Source organism: Metopolophium dirhodum, chromosome 2 (assembly GCF_019925205.1).
Source record: "Metopolophium dirhodum isolate CAU chromosome 2, ASM1992520v1, whole genome shotgun sequence".
Taxonomy (NCBI): domain Eukaryota; kingdom Metazoa; phylum Arthropoda; class Insecta; order Hemiptera; family Aphididae; genus Metopolophium; species Metopolophium dirhodum.
The window spans coordinates 28550106-28576026 of NC_083561.1; the positions used below are offsets into that span (position 1 = coordinate 28550106).

The following is a 25921-nucleotide window of genomic DNA, read 5'->3' on the forward strand; positions in this document are numbered from 1 at the left end:
CCAGCCAGACACGTGCATATAGAAATCACGCAATAAAATAAAACCATTTAATTAGCCGATGAAAATGTCAAAAGTTATTATTAAACATACTGTAATTAGTAAAATATTTAAATACAACAAACAAGTAAATTATACAATCTTATGTTTAAGTGAGTTTTAATTGAATATGTGCATATTGTTAGATTATGTAATATAATAAAATCAAAATTAATTATAGCCGTGGCCCTTGTGTAATCATAATATCTTATACGTATTTCATAATTACTATAGACTGTGAGTAAAGTTTTCCGCTCACGCTAGTAATCTAATTGCATATTTGCATACACCAATATTCGGTATAATCAGTAATTATAACAATGTACTAAAATATAGATACTATGATACTATAATATATTATTCCATATAGTATGGTGATTGGTGAATTGTTAGTATTTAGTTTATAAACATTTGAATTGATAAAGCAATAACTATAATATTATATAGTCCAGAGGTATTCAAACTTTTTCATCCCGCAGCTCCTTTATGTGTTCACAATATTTTTACGGATGTATTATGAAAAAATGTAAAAAATACAGATACAATGTCATACTCTGCAATATAGGTGATAATAACAGTGACTTTAATACTAGAAATAAAACTACATAATATAGTAGGGTAATGTGTTTCGTTATCGTTTTCATAATCACTTTAACGATTTTAAATAATATTTATATCAATTAGACTACTGATTTACATTCATTTTGGTTTCTAGTGCTTTAACGCGGCTCCCTCCCTTCAACAACTCTCGCGACGCCCCTGGGAGCCGCGACGCACAGGTTGAATACCTCTTATATGCTCTTATAGCCATAACTTACCCACCCCTTCGATTGTTTTAAATAGTCTTAGTAGTTAGTAATGATAATATTAAATACAAATTTAGATCAGATATTGGGTATAAACTTAAATTTTATGGAAAATAAATATAGTATAAATATGTTATAACTTAAATTTCAAACATTTTAATTATTCATAAAATAACCATTATAATAGGTAAATTTGTTTTGTATTTCAATATTTTCCATAATATATGGTTTAAAAGTAGGTAAATCAATGCCGGCTTATTAGGTATACTGTCCATTAATACGTATATAACGAATTATTGGTTGCATAACTTATAAGTTATAATGAAAATAACGTGTCGATATAATAATAATAATTATTACCTAATACATAATATATAATATGTATTTTAAATAGGCAAATAAACACACATATGTTTGATAATCATAATACGTATATAAAGAACGTCATCGATTTACATAAGTTAATTGAATTTTTAGCGGGTGTGATGAGTATACATTTAACTGCTTAGATTTGGCAGATCTGGTTTCGTTTGTTCACGATGTTCTCGTGATTCTCGTGATTCTCGTGGTTCTCTTGGTCTCGTAAAAAATGAAATAATATCGATTGGCAGTGGGAATACGATTGTAGAATTCTTCTCAGCTGATATTGTGTTCAATGTCTAAAAAAGAAAATGAAATACGTTTATGATTATTTATTAAAAATAATACAAACATTATGACCTTAAAACATCAATTATAATTGTAAAAATACAAAATAGGTATACTATGAATTGTACCTATACCTCAATACGTATACCTACGGCTGTACGGTTATATACATAGTATACAATTTACAATATATATATAAATGTATATAAACATTTATAATAATGATCAAGGAAAATACTACAGTCAGGGGCACCATTTCCGTTTTTTTAATAGTGTGAAAACAATTAAAGAGGCCAATTTTTCCCACCGCACTAGGCCAATCGTTAAAAAAAACGTTTCTCTTGTTTTCACTATAGAATTTTTGTTATCTGCATAAACATAATTAGCTTTCATACATAACATATACCAAAATTAATAAATTAAATATAAAATATTCAAATTATTATTTTTAAATTTTTGAACGCATAAATTTGGTTAATAGTTACTTATATTTGAATTTAGGACATCAACCAAAAGGGAAAATACACAGTTAAAGATTAGGAAACTGAAGGCCAAGGTGGCAAGGCCATAGTACCAATGACGCCTAGGCCAATTGTAGATAAAAAAATTTCAGGGTGTGCACTTGCACCCTGCCACCCCCCAAATGATAAAAGTAAGTACCTAACTTAAAAATAAGTGGAAGAACCAAGGTAAAAATACATGATATTAAAACGCAATAACATTGTCTATTTTAATGTTTCAAAAACTAAACTATACTGCAATGGGTACTAGCCGTATTTACAGAAAATATCATAAAGTCCTTGAAATTTAAAAACCTGTAGTTTTTACAGAATTATCAACACACATTATATAGTAGCGAAACGTAGGTATATTGAAGGTCAATCCGTATACCGCACAGCTACATAAAATAAACTTAAAAAATGATTAAAAATAATTATACGTGTATACCTAACACAAATAATTAATCAAAACTTTATAATATTATGGTATAAAATATAAGCGGTATAATACAGAAAAATCATATATATACCTGTAAATATCTGAGTTGTAGAGCAGCCGGAGAGTCGCTTATAACTTCTGAAGCTTCGCGGAGCGCTCGCGATGCTTTTTGTTCACCTTCGGCCGCGATGACCTTAGCTCGAGCTTCTCGGGCCGCCTCAGCTTCCGCCGCCATTGCCCTCTGCAACTGAACTGGCAACCTCACGTCCTTACTGAAATGTTTGTCACACGTGCACGTATAAGACGTGTCATCATCGTTCTTATATGGATTAATAAAAAATAGTGAACTCACATTTCCACCCGTTCCACTTTGATGCCCCACGACTCGGTGGCCTCGTCCAACGACACTTGCATAGTCTTAGATATGGCGTCTCGGTCGCTGAGAATTTCATGCAACGGCCTGGTGCCCAAGACGTTTCTCAATGTGGTTTGAGCCAATAACCTAGTAGATTGGTGAGCGTTGGCCACATTGGCCACCGATATCGTAGCGTTGCACACCCGATAATAGACCACGGCGTCCACAGACACCGTCACGCTGTCTTTGGTCAATACCTAAATATTGTGCAATACGCGTCAGATGATGTTTGTCATATCATAAAATATATATTAATATATTATTTTGAGATGGTATTCCTTTAGCGTGTGACCCTACTGGGTCCACGGCCCCACCGTGATTTGCTGCAGTACTTGTTTATTAAGAATTAAGATAAACTGAAGTAAAGTATATATTAACTCCAGCTATCTAAAGAATATTTGCACAGTCATACCACAGTCTCAACGATATTGGCTGTATTCATTTAATTATCAATCGTTCTGGTTTTGCGTAAAAATATAAAATATGTTTCCCTATTTTTTTTTAAATTTAAATAACAGAATTTTTCCAAACATGAAATCTCTCAAAATATTACTAACTTTTTCTAACAGAAACCACCCATAAAGTTAATGATCGAAGCATCTATTCAACTTAAAACGTGTACACACACACATACAAATAAAAAATAAAACAGATTAGTGTAAATCAATACATTTAGCGCTTCGCTCATAATATAGAAGAATATTAGGTATCTACCTATCTAATGCTCATAACGGTTATAACTCACTTAAAAGATTTTTCCTAGGTTTTTAAGCACCATAATATTTTAAAGTTTCCCAATAGTTATGATTTTGTTATTACAATTCATTTTTAATACGACCATTAACTTGTTAATTCTATTTTAAATTTAAATTAAGTCTGTTATAAAAGTTTTTGTAATTGAATTAAATAAAACTTAACTAATAATATTAGTAAAGACTTTTGTTACTTTTGTTATTTGATAATAATGAAGAATGTAAAAAAGATTTTGAATCTCTCATGTATAAAAAAAACACAAATTATTGTGACATTGATACAATAATGCATTGTTCCCACTAAGAATCCAAAATTCTAACTACTTAACAAAAATTTACAATGTTTATAATGTGTTATACAAAAATTATTATGTGTTCATACAATATTTTTTGAGGATATAAAAAAGTTTTTTTATTATTTAAGATCATTTTTTATAATTATTTTTTTGTTCAATATCATATACTTATACAACTTACCTACATTTGAATTACGTTTGTTTATCCATTTTAATATATTGTTTTTTTATTTTTCCCTATTAGGCCACACACTAAAACCTAAAAATGCCCGATAGGTTACATTGAAACCTTTGATAATAATAAAATATAGTAAAGACGTTGATATTTCCTTTACATCCCCTTAAAATCAAATAAATGTACCTATAGCATAATTTAATTACTTATTATGAATATAAATATGAAACATAATTGTATGCGTTGCTTATTATATATTTAAACCCACCAAACCCACGTATGTATTGTGTCCATGCTTCGCCTTACAAATGCGTACAGAATATCAAATTTGAGTTCAGTGGAACCAATTTTGTGATTTTAACTTAAATATTACAGTGAATTGAACTTGGATCAAATTTAAAGGTATTAGTTATATCTAGTGCATCTCGTGGGTTTTTATTAATATTTAATGTTTAAAGCGTGATCTCATAAAATAAAAAAAGTAAAGATCAATAAAAACTTACGAGGTGCACTAGATAAAATTCATATACCTTTAAATGTAATTATATATTAACTTACTCAAATATTAAAACTAAAACCAACAAATTGGTTCTGTTGAACATTTCTAACATGTACTTAATTGTTATAGAAGTGGTGAAGTTGTTAGTGTTATAAAGGCTTTAAATGCCGACATGTCAAATATTCAATTATAGTCGTAGGTTACCTCGGAGGCTCAGTGATTATTATTATGTCCTTAAAACCGCTATCATAACCTAGGTAACTGCAACGTCTACCATATTCACTGACTCAAGAGGCGACAGAGGCTAAAAAAACCCTCTCTTAATTTCAAGTTATATTTTTTTTTTATTCCCAGTTGTAAAATATTAACCTTTTATTATTGAAAAACCACGGGTACACCCCTTCCAGAATATAGTCTAAATAGAATATATACTCTATTTAATAATACAGTATAGCTAGTATATACATTATATAATATATTTTATATATACACTATAATATACACTTAATATATTATGTTAATACGAAGTATCGATAATATTTACTCGACGATGCCATCGGTCGACGGACATATACACAGTGTAATATTATGTTGTAATAACGATGGCATTATAATAATATGGTATAATATTATATTATACGGTATAAAGAGGTACCTCTTGTGGTGGCACATCGTACGTGCGTGTCCTCAAGTCGACACGCGCATAGTTGTCGATGCAGGGCAAAATGAAGAATATACCTGGAAAGAGAAAATCGCTCATTGGTTGTAAATAATTTAGCGTGTTTATGTATAGATATGTTACCTGGCCCTTTCGCCCCGCCCGACACCAGACGTCCTAGACGAAATATTACTGCTCGTTCGTACTCCTGAACTACCTGCCAGAGACAATACAAAACAAATATATTATATTGCAGTCATCGTGCAACAGAGTGCCGGGGTTCGTGTTGACGGGAGTTCCGACTTCTAAGTGCACTAACTTTGAAACAGACGAACAGAGAAAACGGGAACGTGACGACAACAAGTGCCCAGGCACATCCAGTCATAAATTTACCGCATACGCCCGGATCGGTCGGCGCGCTGTCTTCGGCTGAAAGGCGAAAAGGATTAAATGATTATTAGAATAACACAATAAAATAACCGATGACCGACGTGGTAAGCCCCCGTCGACCCAAATAGAAGCAAATTAAAAAACGAACGTTTCGACAAATCGATGGAAAACAAAAAAACGTACATGTATCTCGTACGCAATTAAATTATATGGTTATCTATATTATAGATATACCTATACTGCTATTATCTACCTACCAATTGTATACATTATAATATTATATGAAAATATACTTTAGCGGAAAATAATTCAAATTATCGAGTATTAAAAAGTTCAAACATTTTATAGAACTACCTATCGTGTAAAAGAGTTATCGATTAAATTTTCTATATTTTATATAAAACTATATCTAAAAGTTATCGATTATATTTTAATATTTTATAAAAAATAATACCTATCATACAACATAAAATATTAAAATCAAATCAATAACTCTTCTAATGTTCTAATTTACTCTATATGTGTTGTAAAACAGTTTTAATCTCAATAGCTGTAAAATGAAAAACCACCGTGACCTTAACGAGTACATTAAAAATAACATATCCTATGAAAAACATTTATAATAATTAATATTTTATACTTACATTATTTTATAATATTCGTTATAAACTTATAAATAAGGTACCTACCTACCTACATATTTGTATATATCTACATTTTTTTTTCATAAAATATTTGAGTATTCGAATTCAATAAAATCCAGAATGTTTTAATTGTCACGGTTTCAACAACTATCATACCGGAATGTTTTTAGGCTATAAAGGCTGATTCTCCGCTAAGAATCGTTATCATAATATTATGTACCTAGTGATTTATCATTGAAATCAAACTTAACACATACATTACTGTGACTCAAATACTCAATAAAGACTCGACACCTACTGCACTACTGCACAGAAGGGTACTTTCTTCCTCTTTTATTTTTATGATTAATTTTTATTTCACCAGCTGTTACAATATGTTAATAAAATAATCATTAAGAGGACGCTTATACATAGGCATTTGTTGTATCCGTCTACAAGTATAGGTAACATAGCAATTTTACCCTCAGCAAATCACGTTTAACCTCGTTAGTTTAAACATATGAGTGAAAATCGACCTATTATGAAACTTGATGCCTTGATGGTATAAGAACATTATCTGTGTTGGTATGTCAGTTTTGTACGATATTTCAATTTTTTAGCAAGTTTTGCGTATATAATAATATAGTGTAAATTAAAAATACTCATATCTCACTTTGAAACTGAATTATCGTAAATACCGACACAAACGCAGATAATGTTCTAACCGTCAAGTTTCAGTAGTCAGAAAAAAAGCCAAGAAAAAAGCCATGAAAAAAGCCACGAGAAAAAAGTCATGGAAAAATAATCCTCGGGAAAAATAAGCCACGGAAAAGAAATCAAATACAAATTAATAAATATATAAAAAAATAAAATTTTTGAACATGGTTGGTCTATTTATAATTAAATTTTAGGAAAAAAAAAGTCAGTTTTTGTTGTTAATTATTTTGCATGTGTCTGTCATCGCCTTTTGGGGCAGTAAAAGATTTACATCTAGATATGTATAATGTATATACTTTGTACAGGGTGATTATTTTTAAATGTACATGTTGCAGTATGAACGTCATATATATTATATATATTAAGTTATATTATACTTACTGACTTATCAATTAACCAGAAAGACGGTTTGTCAGCCTAAGATATTTTATAGTATATTTATATTGTTATTATTAGTACGGTAGCCGGTTAAGTTAAATTATTATTATTTATTTATTATCATAATTGGAAAATTATTAATATATTTTTTTTAAATTTGAAACTGAATTTAAAATTTTGACATTCTTTATTCACCTACTAAATTCACTTTCCCATCGAACAAGAAACTGAAGTTGAAAATTGAACCATTATTACTGCCCCGAAAGGCGTTGACAGACACACAAAAAAAACATTTATTACTATTATTTACTAGAATAGGTACTATTGCTATTATTATAAAATTAATAATATAATTGACAACAACAACTGAAAGTTTTACATCAATAAATTGGATTTTTTTTCCTAAACTTTAATTTTATGACCAACTATGTTCAAAATTAAAAATAATAATTGAATACTTTAATTATATTTTTTTATACTTATTAATTTTTATTTGACTTTTTTTCGTGGCTAATTTTTCCCGTGGATGATTTTTTCGTGGCTTTTTTAACTGTGACCTTTTTTACTTACATTCTCAACTTTTATAATAGGTCGATTCACTCTAATTTATCAACTAACGAATCTAAACGTGATCGTGCAGTTAATATCTTCCGTTATAAATTGGATATGTTACACACTTACAGACAGACGAAGTCATGGTTACAACAAATGTCTGCGAGTGTCCTCTTAATAAAGTGTAATAACTGATAACTATAGAGAAAAAAACGTCATGAAGACGAAACCACCCATACCCACTTTAACATGAATTTAGCAATTTATTTATTTATATTATTATTTAATAAGTACTAAAAATGTAAATAGTTTAAGTGTAAAAATAACAAAATACAAAAAACATGCAAAAAAACGTTGGCCCATGGGGGGATCGAACCCACGACCTTCGCGTTATTAGCACGACGCTCTAACCAACTGAGCTAATGGGCCACTTGCGTAATTTCTAAATATTATTCGATTCTGAGCGAAGCGATGAACGTAAATCTAAGGTTTGACAATAATGTATTTTTTTAATTTATCTTTTGTGTCAGTCATAAATGATAATTGTAAAATGACAACACATTTTGAATCAGTAAAATTTCTATTTTCAACTTCAAATTTGACACATCCATTGCTGCAGTCGCGGTGGCGTATTTAGGAATTTTTTAAGGAGGATGTCCAGCTAATATTCCAAACACATTTAAGTGGGAGGCTTCGATACAGAATATATTAATGTGTATATTAGATGTTTAGATAGGTATTTATGGGCCCAATGGGGTGGGAGTCCGGACCCCGTGTCCCCCCATAAATACTCCACTGCTGCAGTGACGTACCTGTTCTAAATGACGAGGTACCTACACTTGACATAATATTATATAACAAATCTACATTCTACAGCAGAGCTAGTTCCCCGATTTTTTTCTTAAATTGTCTTTATTCTTTTATCGGTATAAGTAGGTACCTACAAGGATTTTCCAGCTGGAAATGGGAAACGATTTGACGATTGGCTATGATAAAAAGTTAAAACTATAACCATTTTATTTTGTTTATACATATTATGTATTTATGTACATATATTATTATAGTGATACTTAGTTATAATATAAAGTCGGGTTTCACACAATTCGCAATTATAACTAGTAACTACTATAATAGTAAAATGTGATATCCTGGCAGGAAAATAAATAAAATAATTAATTTGTATAGAATTACATAAAATATGTATAGAGAAATCGCTTACAAGAAATAATTCGTTACAACAAACAAATTAATATTCCCCTATTTATACGAATTTGCAGTCATAACCGATTTTCACTGTATACCTATAGGTAAATATTATAATAGTTATAGTACATGCGTGAGCGTATATTTCGTGCGGTTTTAAAGGTCTTCACGGCCGCCGGTAATTGTATTGGATTTCGTTCTGTCAATTTTCAAACCTTTGATCTATTAATTATGAGTTATGACATAATTTAACATAATATTATTGTATACATATAAATACAAATTATAATAATGTTATACATCGTTTGTGCTGTGTAAACATTTGACGAATTGACGCGTACGAGAGGTGTACACGTGTATGCACGTATAAGTACACGCAAATAACATAGTTATATATATATAGGCATTGAACAGTGAACTATGACGTAGATTATGCAGGTACTCGTGTCGTAAATGTATTGAAAACGGATGTGTATTACGAGACTGACACGTGTCATCATGGCCGGCCACGGATAGACTCGTAAATATGTATAATATTATTATATTATGCGACTTCGACTTCGATTTGATGGTAATTAATGTCACCGGGCGCGTAATAGTATAATATAATAATAATATATATTGTACATCATTGTTTCCAACAACAAGGACGGAAAGTGAGCTATTTCAGTCTCAGACGACGTTTGCGGCACGAGCCACAGATATATCTATTTTTTTTGTAGCGCCTGCACGGTCACGTGTCCGCCTCTTTCGATATATTAAGATTTAAGCTGGGATTTCGGTGGACTTTGGATTGTTTTCCGAAGTCAGCTAGGCGATGTTCGTTTTATGACATACGCGTTCCGTGTATTTTTGAATCAGAATAAGAAGTTTTTATTTTGCATTTTTTTTTTTTGTATTTTTTGACGGTTTTATAATATTTTAAGGTCATATTTTTCATTTTTTTAGAGCATTTTAGGATTTTTGGGACATAAAACCATATTTTTTATGGCATTACTATTCCAGCCCTAATTAAGATGATTCACGAATCACGATGAACTAAGTTCTTAGGCTGTTCTCAGAATGTAGATTCGCCAAACTGTTTCATATATGGGTATAGAACACCACGGGAGTAACCGCACCTACCAATTAGTATTCGATAAAATAAATAAAATGTGTTGATAAGTTTATGGCCGATGGGGCATGTGACATGTCACTATAAAGTACCTATTGTTTTCATCATATAATCACTCTTTTCCTGAAATTTTAAAATAGGTTTAAATTCCATTGTATACCTGCTTTGGAAAAAATTTTGCATTTTCAAGTACTTACGTGTGTGATGAATTAGAATTTATATATATAATATGTTGAATGTTGAAATTAAAAAAATTTAAAACCTTTAATTAAGGTTTTAAATTGAATTAATTTATCATGGTTTATATTATGACAATGTAACTAAAAAATATAATAATTATTAATAATTCAAATTAAAAAAGTCACTAGGTGATAACATAATATTTTTTCTATTTGTAGTTCCATGAAAATAATAATAACTAGGTATAATAAGTAACATCAAACAATTTAAGTTATATATTATAATATTATAATATTATATTAATATGTTTGTGAACTGCGGTGAACTGTGCAGATTTAATACAACCTGTGTTAAATAAATAGAAAGAACGTTTTCTTTGATTTTAAGTTGTTTCACAACATTTTGATCATAATATATCATATAAATTAACGGAAACGGGTAATCACTCGTTCATGTATATTATCTGATTTGGACAGACCTAAACCTTTCCAACCATAGCATGGAATGGAGACTTCAACTTTTCCACCCACCGATCGGAAAAAAAAAAACATTTACTGACCGTTGAGCGGAAAAATGAAATTTTTCCAACGCTTCGACCGGCATTAAAAATTAAACTTTCAGTGCAGGAGTGACAAGAAAAAATTGTAAATCCAATTATTGATAAGGTTGGTATCGAGACTTTATCTAGAGAGGCACTTCACGGCACATGCAAGTGCTGTAGCTTGCAAAGTGATTGAGGAAACGTCTCCCCACCCCGAATTGTTATTGTTACGCATTTGTCTGAGCTGTTTTGTAGTTTACAAAAATACATATTATTATTCATATAATACGTAAAGGTGATTCTATGTTGAATAATTTGTAATTTGTAATCGTAGAATGTTTATACACCCATCGCTATTCACTAATCTAGAGACGTTCTCAGAATTGTTTAATGGAAGTGATGGAAAAATTAATTGAAAAGATTTCCACGAGATTTTAGCTCCTTCACCCACAACAACAATAGAATATACCAACATTAAATCTAAGTAGGAAAATATTATTTTTACTATGACACACATTTACAAAAATCTATTGTCATTTATAAAATGTGATCTAGGTGGCTAAGTACCTAGGTATATCAATTTTTCTTGATTTTTAAGACATGTAATAAAGAACTTTTTAAGAATCAATAACCACTTTTCTATGAATGGCTGACAATGTTAACCCATTGAGATGGTTCTAATATTATAACTTATAATCATATAGAGTTATTCCTCGTTATCCATGGAGCTTAGGTACTTGTAAAAAGTTATAACAAAAATTAATCTAAATTAATTTATATAGGTATAATATAAAAGATAAAAATAAAAATATGAATATAATATCAGCATTTTGCTGTTGTGTTATCAATATTATTATGGGTTAGGTTAAAATATATGAATAAATAAAGTTAAAGTTAAGTTAGAAAGTTATTACCCACCTACTTAATAATTAATTTTTATAATGCATTACATTTGAAAAAATGGTTTTTAAATTTATATTTTCAACTAAAAAAAAACTAATTTTTAACTACTACTCAATTTAAGTTACTATTTTCACCAAACGAACTTCTATCTAACTATAAGTTAGGAATTCGGTAAATTTCAGAAACTAACTTAGTTACTTTTTATATTAAAGCAACTTAATTTGAACTAGGTAGTTGGAAAAAGTGACCAACTTGCCTAGATTTGAAATTGGATAAAATGAATATATAATTAATTGTATAATATTTGAATAGTAGGTAGGTATATTATATTTTGTGATAATGCTAATTCTCTAATTATATAATATTATCACTTTGGTTTTTTTCCCTTGGTTTTTTTTCCGGGATTTCAATATCGGTTATGATAAAGAAAAATTGTTAAATTGAGTTTTAATATTTTATTCCCATCTTAAAAACAAAAATAAATCCGTAAACTCTAGACTTCACTTGCTCCACCCACTTCTTCGCTCCAAATTAAGCACCAGCAATAAACTGTTAATTTATAAAGCATTGTTGGCATACGGCATCCAGATATGGGGCTCAGCTAAACCCTCAAACCTGCGTACTATACAAGCCTTCCAGTCCATATGCCTCCGTCAAATCGTATCTGCCCCATGGTACATAAAAACGCCAATCTTCACAACATTTTAAAAGTACCTACACTTTCACATCTAACTAAATCCCGCTTCCTCTCATTTTACTCAAAACTAACCCATCACACTAACCCATTAATAAAAATACTGTCATCCTATGCAATCCCCGACAATCGTCAAAGAAGATTGAAACGCTCTTGGCCTAGACTCCTAGAGACTTGCTGGCTTGACCTGTCGGGTGGTATTATTTACTGTAGAAAATTATGTATAGCTATTGTAATTATTCTTTAAATAAAAAAAAAATTAATATTTTATTGAACAAGTACAACGAAACAAAAACTACAAAATTACGCAATATTATTTTAACAAAATAAAACGTTTCGTCCCTCCGTTGTCCGTTCTAATGAAAATAATTAGAAGGGATTCTCTTAAAATATAAAAAAAATAAAGAGGACCTCCGCCCACTTTCCCAATTTGACCACTGGTTCAAACTAATACGAGTAGTTCTAATTTTTTTGTTTAAAATCGGCAGTTGTAAATACATATTTGGTCAGTTGTCACTTGTCAGAACCTAAAACACGTGAGTTCTCGGCGATATTTACACTTCCATAATTGTATGTGGCATACAATTTATTTGTTTGAATTCAAAACAATGTTATGCTCTTAATTGTTTTTGTACCCACGTATATTATTCCATTCCGTTGTTATAAAAATATTGGGTACTGATTATTTTATTATTATTATGGTGGTTATAATTTAGCCCAGTTAACAATGAACCATATTCAATCCAAGAAGAAGCTTTAGGAAAAAAATGCATTGTAATCTGTGATAAAATGTAATTTTTATTATAAATAGCTGACTATATATTATATAGTATTGATAATACTGTATTATAATATTATGCGTTTAATTTCCTGAATATTGGTTTTTAGTATACTTGTTTAGTAAATATTTTTAAAATCACACGACGTGTACAAAAATTTTCTGGGCAATTATAAAAATTCCTTAACGCATGCTCAATCAATAAATAATAAACGATAAATAATTATTTCTATTATTTTAATCGGACTAAAATTATTATTGCGATTTGCAAACGTAAGCGCAATTATTTCGTTCGATCGCGAAGATTACTTTATAAATTACAATATACGAGATTAAATAGGTAACCTTTACATTATATTATTATTGAGCCATACTATGCATACACCGTGTTCGGTAATAAAGTAATATTATTATTACCATAATCTAGGTTCTTCGTTTCGACGTACTACCGGTATGATGTGCAGTTACGTGCGTGCAGAATCATTATAGATTTGTTAATAGACCAATGCAAATAATTGTTCACTGTGCATTGTTTCTAGCACGAGCGACAAATGATACCCATTATCTTAAATTTTTTCGCCTTACACAATATAAAATGATATTGACATCACAAAAATTCGTATTCGAATAAACCGAATGAATTACAGACTGAAGAAAGACGACACGGTACATCAAATATATTGCGAAGGACAATATTCTCCTGCACACGGATATTTGTTATTACAAGTTAACAACCTTGACATAAATGTTAAATAAAATTGTATACATACAGTGTGATTCATCAAGCATTCTCAACCCCATTCTTTCATTTAATAATGAATTTATTCATTTTAAAATTTCCAAAAATCATATTTTGAAAACGGCATCATTGAAGAAGAAAAGGGGGGGGGGCGAGTATGGTTGGTGAATCACTCTATATATAATATATATTACATACTATATAGGTAGGTACAATGAGGCATAAACACAAGGGTTGGAGGGTGCCAACTGCCGATATGTGGCGAAACTATAACAGACTTTATTGCTCTCGGTAAGGTTCAAATTTATACATCAATCATTGTATTTACACTAAAAACGATTTTGAGTGTCGATCAGTCTTTAATCTCTATTATATTTTGTAACTATAGGCAGTATGTAGTATAAACTAGCACATTCTTGATTCAGTAATTGACTGAATTTTTGCCAAAACATCATATAAAATTTGGTACCGTAAAATTTCCCGAAGAAATTCATGTTATAAATAGCTTAAAGTATTCGTATAAATATTTTGAAGGTATCTTTGTGTAGGCATTCATTATTATACTGATATACTGTATAGAAAATATTAAATAATAATAGGAGTAATGAGTAGGTCATGTGAAGTATTCAAATAAATGTAATCGAATACTATTTTAAATATTTTTTGTAAAAAATATTCGATTACGTATTCTGAATATTATTTTTTTGAACTCGAAAATTAGTTTATACCTGTGACAAAAAAAATTCTATTAAAAATCGAGCAAATTCTAAGTTATAACTTATAAGTAAGTTCTTCTAGTAGTTTTTCTCTTTGAATAGCAATCGAATATGTATTCAAAATATATTTTATTTAATGTACCTATTTGAATACATATTCAGAATATTTTAAACTCATTTATTCGAATATGTAATCCAAATACAAAATACAAGTATTGTTTACAAGACTGTTCATGACAGATAGTTTCAATACAGATTAGGTACAACAACATTATTTTAGTTATAATAAAATAACTAAAATCGTGTTATTTTGTCATTTTAATATCTAATTGTATTACATTTTGAAGTTTTTCACCCTAGAAACAAAAACAAGGTAAATCGAAAAACGCTAAAAAAAATATATAAGCATCAAATGCGTCACATAAATAGCTAAAAAATATCCAAAACATTTTACCATGCTTAGAGAATGTTAATATAAGAATGATACTGAAAATGTTGTTGCGATTAAAACCGTCGAATCTCGTCATTGAGTAGGTCACTGTCAGTCAATTACTGATGTGTTAAATTTAAATACAAAGATAAGTCATACATAAATTGATAAAAAAATGAATTAAAAAATGTCAACGGTCTATTTATAACACGAGAAAGAGCAAAAATATTTATTTTTTTTATATCGTGACTATAAAATGATAATATAAATATTTGGTTAAAATGTCAAGTCTCTATTAAAGTTATTCATTTTTGAGTAACAACAATAAATTAAAATACATTTTGTCAAAAACTGGTTTTAGTTGAAATGCAGTTTTTCCCGATTAAATATTTTCCTTCTGCCCTTCCTCCCCCCTCACATAAAGTATCAACTATACCAAATTTGATGCCAGATACCATCAAAAGTGAAGATTGAAGCATTTTTAGTGCTACCAACATGATAGCAGACACAAGAAAATAAAAACCATATATAGTTGTAAGACAATATACTTAATTATGAGCTCCACTTAGAATCTAAAATTGTATACTTATTTACCAAGCACCTGCACCAGCTGATTTATCTTTATTTTTAGTCAGCCTCTACGTCCACAGACATTAAAAAGTGATCAAGGTTCTCCTCCCCTCAAGTATTTTCCATGACGTACACTATTTATTTAATGGTAATTACTTATTAAAAATAAACAAATTTAAAATTATAATTTATTATATCGAATATCTTTGAAAAGCAATAAGCATCAGTATACTTGGCACTTGCAAGAATTTGCGTTTATAATTACTAATTTAACGAGATCCAATCAGTTCGTATACACCCTGCAATGTCTAACGACTAACAGGTTATTTGTTATTAAATATTCTCTGGATTTTTTTACATTTTGTCGGTTCTCATATTGTTTAGTCCGAGACGAGTTAATATACAGAAATGATAACACAAATTATGACAAATTAACTAATACGTTTTTCGTAAACATTAACAAAACCATGCGAGTTAGCATCACCATCACGAAGTTTGTCATAATTATTTATCATACGCATTCGTGCACGATATATGATGTAACACAGCCACTGAGATAGATAATATAACGGAGGGCGGACGCAGACGTATAATCGAACCGTCACGTTTGACGTTACCCCCCACCATCGGAAGGCAAAACATTTCATTTTTACATACGAATAATATACGACGGACGTAGTAATGTAATATTGTATTATTTTCGTTTATAATTCTTTATTTATTTTGATTATTTAATTACTTTTTGTACACATTAAACGTAAAATTGGAATTAATATAATTGTTTTATTTATTCTTCAAGAAGATAATGGGCCCCACTGAACATGTTCGTGTGGGGGTCGCCCATGAGTTCACAATTTGAAATATAAAATAGTTCATAGTCACATATAAATTAAATAATTACTATTTGAATTTTGCAACACACATTTCTCACATATCTGTAACTATAGAATATAAATATAAATAAATACATATTATTTGTTTTTCTTTGTTTATACTTTATATAATATAATATTATAATGTAGTATTAGGTCAAAAACCGTGTAGTTAAATAATACAATATATATATATGGCAATAAAACAAAAATTACCAATGATTACTAAAATCGCCTAACTAATATAAATAAGTAATGCAATAATCCTATACATTTATTATGAGTCTGTCTATATTTGGTTCTTGTACCTAATAGCCAAAGTGTAAGGTTTGATTTTTTTTTATTAATCAGATTTTAGTAAAATTAGCTTAGGTTAGGATTTTGTATTAATTGATTGAATAACTTTTATACTTTAGAGTTAAAAAATTCACTTACGTACGCACCACCCATGGGGTCCGCCATCTATTGCAGGTAGATTGCCTACATGATAATATTCTGCTCGTATAATCACAAAAACCTAGCAATAGCAACGCATTGCCATGTCCAGCTTGTTATACTATAAATATTATTAGCTTAAATAATAATTATGCATTTTAAATAAATATTAACATTAACGATTAACTTAACAAAAAATGTAATTTTAAAAGTACTAAAAAATACGATTACGTGGGGTAAAACCGTATGATATGATTTTATGATCTAAAATAGTAGGAATAAGCATAGATAATAAATATAAAATAATATATAATATCTATGGTGATGGGTGGAAATATTCTACCAAAACGGGGGGGGGGGGGGTGATCACTCCAGGGCCAGGTGAACGGGGAAGAGTTGGACGAGTTCATACTTAAGCTATAAAGCTTACATACATGTTGCAACGGCAAGGACAAAACTTAAATAACATAACGGGTAACTTTATACCCCTTTACGGGTGACCAAACTTACTCCAGCCCTTAAATGGGCGATACTCCACTTAATACCAAATAGTGTTTCGCTATACTTCCGATTCCAATAATTTTAGATTCTGAGCGAAGCGATGAATGTATATTAATTTTACAATGATGTGTGTTTTGTTTATTATTTTTTTTTGTGTGTGTCTGTCATCACCTTTTAGGACAGTAAAAGTGCTTGGATTTTGAACAGTAACTTTTCTGATAGGAAAGTAAATCTAGTTGGTACTTTAAGGGGTCAAAAGTAAAAATTAAACAAAAAAAGAAAAATTAAGAAAAACGGGAATTTTTACGCAAAATCTATTTTTGAGAAAATCGATTTTGGTTTTTGGTGCAACTCTAAAACAAATGACCGTAGGTACATGCAATTTTGACTGAATGTTTATATTAGCATTTTCTATAAACCATAACATTTTCCAAATATTTGACTTATTTTGAACTATTTACGGACATTTTCATTTTCCATTTTTTTTAGTTTTTTTTTTCTATAAATATCAATAAAATTTTATTTGTTGGTTAAAAAAACTTGATAATTTAATAGAAGACGCCTACGTTATTGTTTCAAAGGCAGATGAAAAAAATTTAAATTCCTTAGTCACAGTTTTTATTTTTAAGCATTTAGAGTTCAAATCTTGACAAAATACGGAAAAATCACGAAAATTAGCAAATTATTTTGAGATGAGAATTCATAAAAATTTTTCTTTTTAAATCTAAGATTTGAAAATGTAATACAAGATTGTCAAAAGTTTGTCTACCTTTATCAACAAAAAAATGTCTACAAAAAAGTCAAATTAAATTTTTATGAGTGTTTAAAGTCATATTTTTACAACATTTGATATTCACTCGATTTCTCATGTATAACAATTTTGTTATTTTGTTGTTATTCAAAAACGAATAACTGTAGATACCTATACATGAAAATTTTACTGAATGTTTACATTTTCATTTTCTATACACCATACAATCTTGAAAATATTTGTTGGGTAAAAGTGCGTGAAAATTGAATGCTAGGCTTCTGATATATTGTTACAATAGCAGTTGGAATATATTAAAAATACATAGGCACAATTTTTTTTTATAAGCATTTAAAGTTCAAATTTTGACAAAAATTATCAAATTTAAAATTTAATAATTATTTTGTAGTTAAAAATTTATAAATTGTTCAACTTTTATAGCTAAGGATTGAAAATTGAATACAAAGCTCCACGTAAATAAGTTATTTATAAATTACTTTATTCACAATAATGTCATCAAATATACTTGGTAATATCACAGGCTGACTGACCGTTTTCGTTCAGAATTGTTTTTCTTATAAAATGATATTATATAATTGAATTCAAATTTAACACCATCCATTACAGTGACCCACTTGTAACCTACTGTACAGCAGAGCGACATCCACTTACCCACCTTTTTTAAATTTGTTTCCGCAAAATTCTGATTTCATCATACGTACGAAAATTAAATGTGGTTGTGTACCAATGGTTTTACCTCAGAATACTAGAATAATACGTAGTTTAAAAGTGACAGTAATTAAGTAAAAAGTAAAAACAATATTACTCCAGATTATATTATTAAACAATCTGTACTTCCGTTTTCATAATTTGACATAGTTTGTTTTTACATCAAATAAAATCAAGTATAACAATTTTTAATAATAATATAATATGGAAAAAAAATAGTGATTATACATAATGTTTTGTGATAGTAAGAATTTCAGCGGAAATGAATTACAAATGAGATTAATAGTTACCGATTGTAATAAACATACGGAACTACCCCCCTTTGCCCTACCTATTTAAGGCGATAGCAGTATATAAGGTTTGTAGGCGATAGTTATAGTATTGCCTGACTGCTTGATAACCTACAGATATAGGAATACATTTGAAATTTCTATATAAAAAAATCCTCTCTAACAAAAAGTTATAAGCTTGTAAAATACAAAAAAAATTAATTTAAATACTTAATACAAAATATAATATGTATCATTTACTTATATTTAAAAATGTTCAAACAATACTCAATAGCTTTAAAATGAAAATATGAATAGAATAACTTCAGCGAGAACACAGCGATATTGTTGTTACTTTTAATTTCGACAATAGTCCAATAGTATTCACATTTCACTCTAATATTAAAACTAACGAAGCTATAAATGTGAACAGCTGAATGTATATTTTTTATGTACACGCTTGAAAGACGGAGACAATACATAGAGATTATATAATATACATAATTGCAGGTGTGGGCGTACTCGCAATTTTTTTTTATTACATCGTAAATCGTGATAAATTAACAACCGACATCTGATAGTTTTATCCATAGTTGTGATTGGTGGGTACTGAAGTAAATCCGCGTTGGTCACCGTGGTCATAGTGTTTTACAGATATTTAAAAAATAACCTGCAGTACAAATGCATACAATCATCAATTGTCAAATACACAGATACCATAACATTGAAAATTGATTATTTGAAATTACCAACCACTGTCCCCCCCCCCCCCCTATAGTTGCACCACTGTGTTAATTAATATGTCGTTAACCCTGCAACCAATAGTATAACTATGTCATGACTCACGATATGTTGCATGTCGCCTATACCAACCTACCTGTTACAAGTTTCATTATTTTTTTACCTAATATTTAAATAAAATATTCTTTATAGGTAACCTATATTGTCCATTGACATACTTTTGAGCTTATGATCAAAATACATTTGAAATCTAAATAAAAAATATTATACCTAGATACCGCCTATATTATTGGCTTTTTTGACTAAGTGCCCATGAAATTTAATTAATATGATCAAAAATTTAATTTTTAAATCGTTTCTATATAACTATGGTCATTTGATTTTTAATGGTAGAAAAACTAGGTCCGCTTGAACTTTTTTTTATTGATTTCAGAAAATTGAAATATGTCCCTAGTTGATAGAATTATGACAAGTATAATAATATGTGTCAACACATAGTTTCAACCGTATACAGTTATACATGCAATACAAATTATATTAAAAACAAACTAGGTACACTACATACTCATTTCGCAACCACGGACTAGTAAAATAGAATTAGTAATACGAATAACATGCAATATTTATGTTACCTATACGGATGTACGCATTATATATATTATGTACATAATGTATAAATTCGGACATGTTAATAGTTTCATATTTTCATAAATGTATGACACTGACAGACCGACAATATTGAGAAAGTGACAAATTAATTATGCTTCCATTTAAATGTTGACAGGTAAAGTTTAGTCGGGACTTCGGGACTTGAAAAGTGTAAAAACTATAAGAGGGGCAGACGGGCATCATTTTATGTAAATTGAAATCGATTTTCAAATTTGTAATGGATGGTGTGAAATTTGAATTCAATGATATAATATCATTGTATACGAAAAACGATTCTGAGCGAAGACGGTCAGTCAGCCTATGATATTACCAAGTATATTTGATGATATTATTGTGAATAAATAAATTTATTTATCTATTACATGGAAACTTGTTTTACATTTTCAATCCTTAGCTATAAAAGTTAAACATTTTATAAATTTTTAACTACATAATAATTTTTAAATTTTAAATTTGATACATTTTGTCGAAATTTGAATTTTAAATAAATATAAAAAATATTTGTGCCTATGTATTTTTAATACATATTTTTCAACTGCTATTATAAAAATATATCGGGAGCTTTGTATTACATTTTCACGCTTTTTTTACCAAACAAATAACATTTTATTGATATTTATAGTAAAAATAACTTAAAAAAGTAAACAGCTCAAAACGAGTCCAAGTATTTTGAAAATGTTATTATGTATATGAAAATAAAGTAAACATATCAACTACATTTCAAGTATCTATATAGTTATTCGTTTTTGAATTACAGCAAAATAAAAAAATCGTTACCTACATGAGAAATCGAGTAAATAAACAATGTTGGAAAACATTGTACTACAAACGTTCATAAAAATTTAATTTGACTTTACGGTAGGCATTTATTTTTTTGATAAAGGTAGACAAACTTATGAGAAATCTTGTATTCAATTTTCAAATGTTAAGTTTAAAAAGAACATTTTAAATGCATTTCTAACTCATATTTCTCATAGTCATAACTCATAATTCAAAAATTGTGCTTATGTATTTTTATTATTTTTCAACTGCTATTGAAACATCAGGAGCCTTGTATTAACTGTTCATGCTTTTTTACCCAACAAATACAATTTTATTGATATTTATAGAAAAAAAAACTAAAAAAATTGAAAACCAGTAAACAGCTCAAAAAGAGTCAAAATATTTTCAAAATTATGGTATACAGAAATCGAAAATATAAACATTCAATAATATTTCCATGTATCTACAGTTATTCTTTTTTGAATAACAACAAAATAGCAAAATCGTTACATGAGAAATCGAGTGAATATCAAATATTGTAAAAATATAAACTTTAAACGCTCATAAAAATTTAATTTGATTTGCTTGTAGAATTTTTTTTTTTGTGAAAGGTAGACAAACGTATAAATAATCTTGTATTACATTTTCAAATCTTAGATTTAAAAAGAACAATTTTTATAAATTCTCAACTCAAAATAATTTGCTAATTTTTGTGATTTTTCAGTATTTTGTCAAGTTTTTTATTAAAAAAAATTGAGAGCATGTAGGTATTTTTAATATTTTTCAACTATCATTGTAACAATATTTTTGGAGCCTTGTATTCAATTTTTAAGCTTTTTGACCCAACGAATACAATTTTATTGATATTTATAGAAAACAAAACTAAAAAAATTGGAAACTGATAATGTCTTTAAACAGTTCAAAACAACTAAAAATATTTTGAAAGTATGGTGTGTAAAAAATTTTAATGTCAAAATTCAGTGAAAATTTCATGTATTTACGAACATTTGTTTTAGAATTAAACCAAAAACCAAAATCAGTTTTTTCAAAAACCAAAAAACTCACTTCCTGTTTTTCCTTAATCCTTTTTTTGTTTTTCACAGCACTTTTGAAAACTACTAGGAATTTTGACCCCCTCCCCCACAATACCTAGATTCACTTTCCTATCAGAAAAGATAATGTTGAAGAAAATAAAAGTATTTTTACTATCCTAAAAGGTGATGATAAACACAAATAAAAATAATAAATAAAATTAATAAAAACACACATCATTGTTAAATTAATACATTCATTCACCACTCTGCTCAGAATCTAAAATAATTTAAATTTAAAAAAAAAAACTTTTAAGAAAAATAGAGATATTAAATATTTACGCAATACCTACCTGCAATTTTCGAATAATCGAATTTGTTTTTTTTGTTTTAAAGATATAATGAATAATTGTTAATATTTAATAGTACTTGAAATTATCACGAAATATTTATATAAGCATATTCTCAACATGATAAAATGTTCAAAATATTTTGTGTTTTTATAAGCTATTGATTGACTGTTGACGTCTACCCGAAAGTTAAATTACATTTTTATGGGCGTTTGAACATCACATTTTTATAAGATTGGGTCATTGGATATATTCACTCGATTTCTCATGTAGCGATTTTCTTATTTTGTTGTAATTCAAAAACGAATAATTGTGAATACTTGAAATTTACACCATACGTTTATTTTATCAATTCCTATACTTAATCGATTTTTCAAATATTTTTTTTATAACTATTTAAAGTTCGAATTTTGATCAATTTATCAAATTTCAAAATTTTAAATTATTTTGTAGTTTTAAGTATTGAAAATTTAAAACAAGTTTCCACGTAAATAGGTAAACAAATAACTTTATTCACAATAATATCATCAATATACTTAGTAATATATCACAAGCTGACTGACCGTCTATGGTCAGAATTGTTTTTATAAAAAAAATAATTTTTTGAATACTTATAAAATAAGTGAACTATATGTATCACAAAAATATCAAAAATATTTATCTTCTTAGATGTACGTAGGTATATGAATACCTAACCTGTTTATTATTTCATTTGTTTTATACATTCTACATTTTTACCTATAGTCTACCTTTATGACAGGATTAATCGATCAACTGATTTGCTTCATTAATCAGTTGAAATCGTACAGATATTCATTAGTCATTACTATAGGAATATGTACTTATATAATATATATTATTTATATTATCGATTCCGGTACAAAGTTGTAAATATAGTAATTAACAAAGTACCTATATATTGATATCATTTATTTATCGTATCAATAAAAAATTGATTCATTACTTTGTTTTCAGAACACTGCACATATTTTGTACTATTTATTTGAGCATTAAATCAATTACTATCAGACACACAATAATTTCTCCTCTATTAAATTATAAAAAAACAATCAGCAGTATGTCAACAGATTGGCAGATTAAACAATATAGATACCAACAAGACTACTATTAGGTATACCGTATATCTTTTATAGGCGTTCAAATTATTCAATCAATGTTTGTTTATTAGTTCCGACAAACAAATAGTTGAAACGAGTGAATAAATCAGCTGCCTCTCACCTCTGGTATCCCCAAAATTCAAGGTTCAATAAATAAAACTATCTAGCTGCTACCTATAAATAAAATACTAACCTCCGATTATGCGATGTCTCTGGTCCACCGTTCGGGACGTGTCGACGTGATTGGCCAAGTCGATGACTTCAGTTGAGTCTGCATTTTGCATGTTTGCAGATAAGTTTGATGTGTAGGTGTAGGTGTAGGTACCTATAAAATATAACCGTTCTCACCCGGCGGTCTTCCCGCGTCTGACTCGGAGGGACGACTCGCGGCGGCGACTCAATAGAATATATCGACGCGGCGGCGAAATAACAAACGAGCAACGGCCGAATAAAAATTGATCCGCTTATATAGGTAAGTATTATTATATAAAAAAACTAATCCTAGATTCGTAGTTGTGATCAAACGACGACAAAAACGCTCTCTCTATCTATGACGAAATAATGTTTATTAATATATTTAATACGTATACTACCTACTTTATTATATTATTATCTTATTATCATAATGCGAAGAATATAATAATATTATATAGACAAGCGTGACCCTATACAGTATATATAGGGTATAATAAACTATATAAACGCGAAGTTTTCGTTCCAGAATTCGAACGTCTAAAATATTTAAAAACTTAACCGCGGCGGGTGGGTGGGGGAACTGGGAACGAAGGTATACGTCTTTTCGTTCATACAATTTTAATGAGATCAAACCGTAAAATCGATCGGAATAGAGTAAGAGACTATACCTACCAAATTATTATAAATATAATATATTACGGAACGGCGCGACGAGGTGGACGCCACGTGAAAAAGGGTATATAATAGTATCGATCTGAAAAAACGAATATTACTAACGCTACTTCATAACCCGTCAATTCGTATGCCAAAATAGAAAAGAGTTCGTTTAATTTATTCATATACTATACCTATTGTATATGCTAACGAAATCAGCTGATGGTTTAATACATGCTGGTGAAGATATATAAAGACCCTGCAACTGCAAGGTACCTATATAGTTGGCTTTATAATAATTTCAATACGCCAATGATTTTTTTATTTAAACTTTAGTATTCATATTTATATTACAATATAACGTGGTCTGGCGTTGATATACCTATATAGTAATAAAAAAAAAATTTATAAACTGCGTAGTTACTATAAAAGCAGAAGCGGTATACGGGGTAGGCGCCAGACGGTATGCGCACTGAATATTGCTGAAGTATTATTTTAAAGAGGTACTCTGCTCCCTACAAATACATGTTCAAGTACTGCATGTGATATTATATTGATAAGGCGATATCCGTATACGTATATACATTTATAATAATATGTTAAATGTAAATTAATTAAAATCCCTTCGAGCTATGGGAATTTAGTTTTTTAACTACCTTTATCACATATATACGTATGACAATATAACACGAGTAATAAAATATAGAAAACGGGTCTCGATGGATAAAGACATGTATTTGACCTGAGAAAGGGTCGCCATTATTTTAGTCGATTTTTTTCGTAATTTGTAAAAAAAAATATATATGTTTTTCCCTTTTATTAAATTTAGTCTGGTTTATGCGGGCGTATTTGGAGATGAGGTGTTCCGCAGGTCCGCGTGGACTACACATGGACACTTCGAACACCCTTATTCTGACTAAACATAGCCGCACTAAGTATAGATAACAATATTATTATAAATTATAATCTAATTAATTTTATATCATGTTAAATTGTTTCACGTATATAATCAAACAATTAAAAATACATAGCACACAATAATAATATATTTTTGACCCACTGCAAACCGCATATTCATTTAAATAGTAAACACAC

General features: G+C 28.9%; 1 protein-coding gene and 1 non-coding gene across 2 annotated transcripts; both read right to left on the reverse strand.

Annotated features, from left to right (window-relative positions):
• LOC132939349 (band 7 protein AGAP004871) lies at nt 1-24458 on the reverse strand. Its single transcript, XM_061006454.1, has 7 exons — nt 24171-24458; nt 5544-5653; nt 5369-5441; nt 5222-5304; nt 2782-3041; nt 2521-2701; nt 1-1501 (listed from the first exon to the last, which is right to left on the reverse strand). The coding sequence occupies exons 1-7, from the start codon at nt 24259-24261 to the stop codon at nt 1340-1342; spliced, it is 960 nt and encodes a 319-aa protein (XP_060862437.1). The 5' UTR covers nt 24262-24458; the 3' UTR covers nt 1-1339.
• On the reverse strand, nt 8240-8313 carry Trnai-aau (transfer RNA isoleucine (anticodon AAU)). The gene has a single exon. It is a non-coding gene; the product is annotated as a tRNA-Ile (tRNA).
• Nucleotides 24459-25921: the final 1463 nt, after the last annotated feature.

Excerpts from the sequence above, each read along its gene's own strand:
- LOC132939349 (XM_061006454.1), bottom strand. The coding sequence starts at position 24,261 with ATGCAAAATGCAGACTCAACTGAAGTCATCGACTTGGCCAATCACGTC. Across the intron at positions 5,305-5,368 it reads GGGCGGGGCGAAAGGGCCAG|GTATATTCTTCATTTTGCCC; the intron begins GTAACATATCTA and ends TTCTCTTTCCAG. Across the intron at positions 3,042-5,221 it reads ACGATGTGCCACCACAAGAG|GTATTGACCAAAGACAGCGT; the intron begins GTACCTCTTTAT and ends CACAATATTTAG.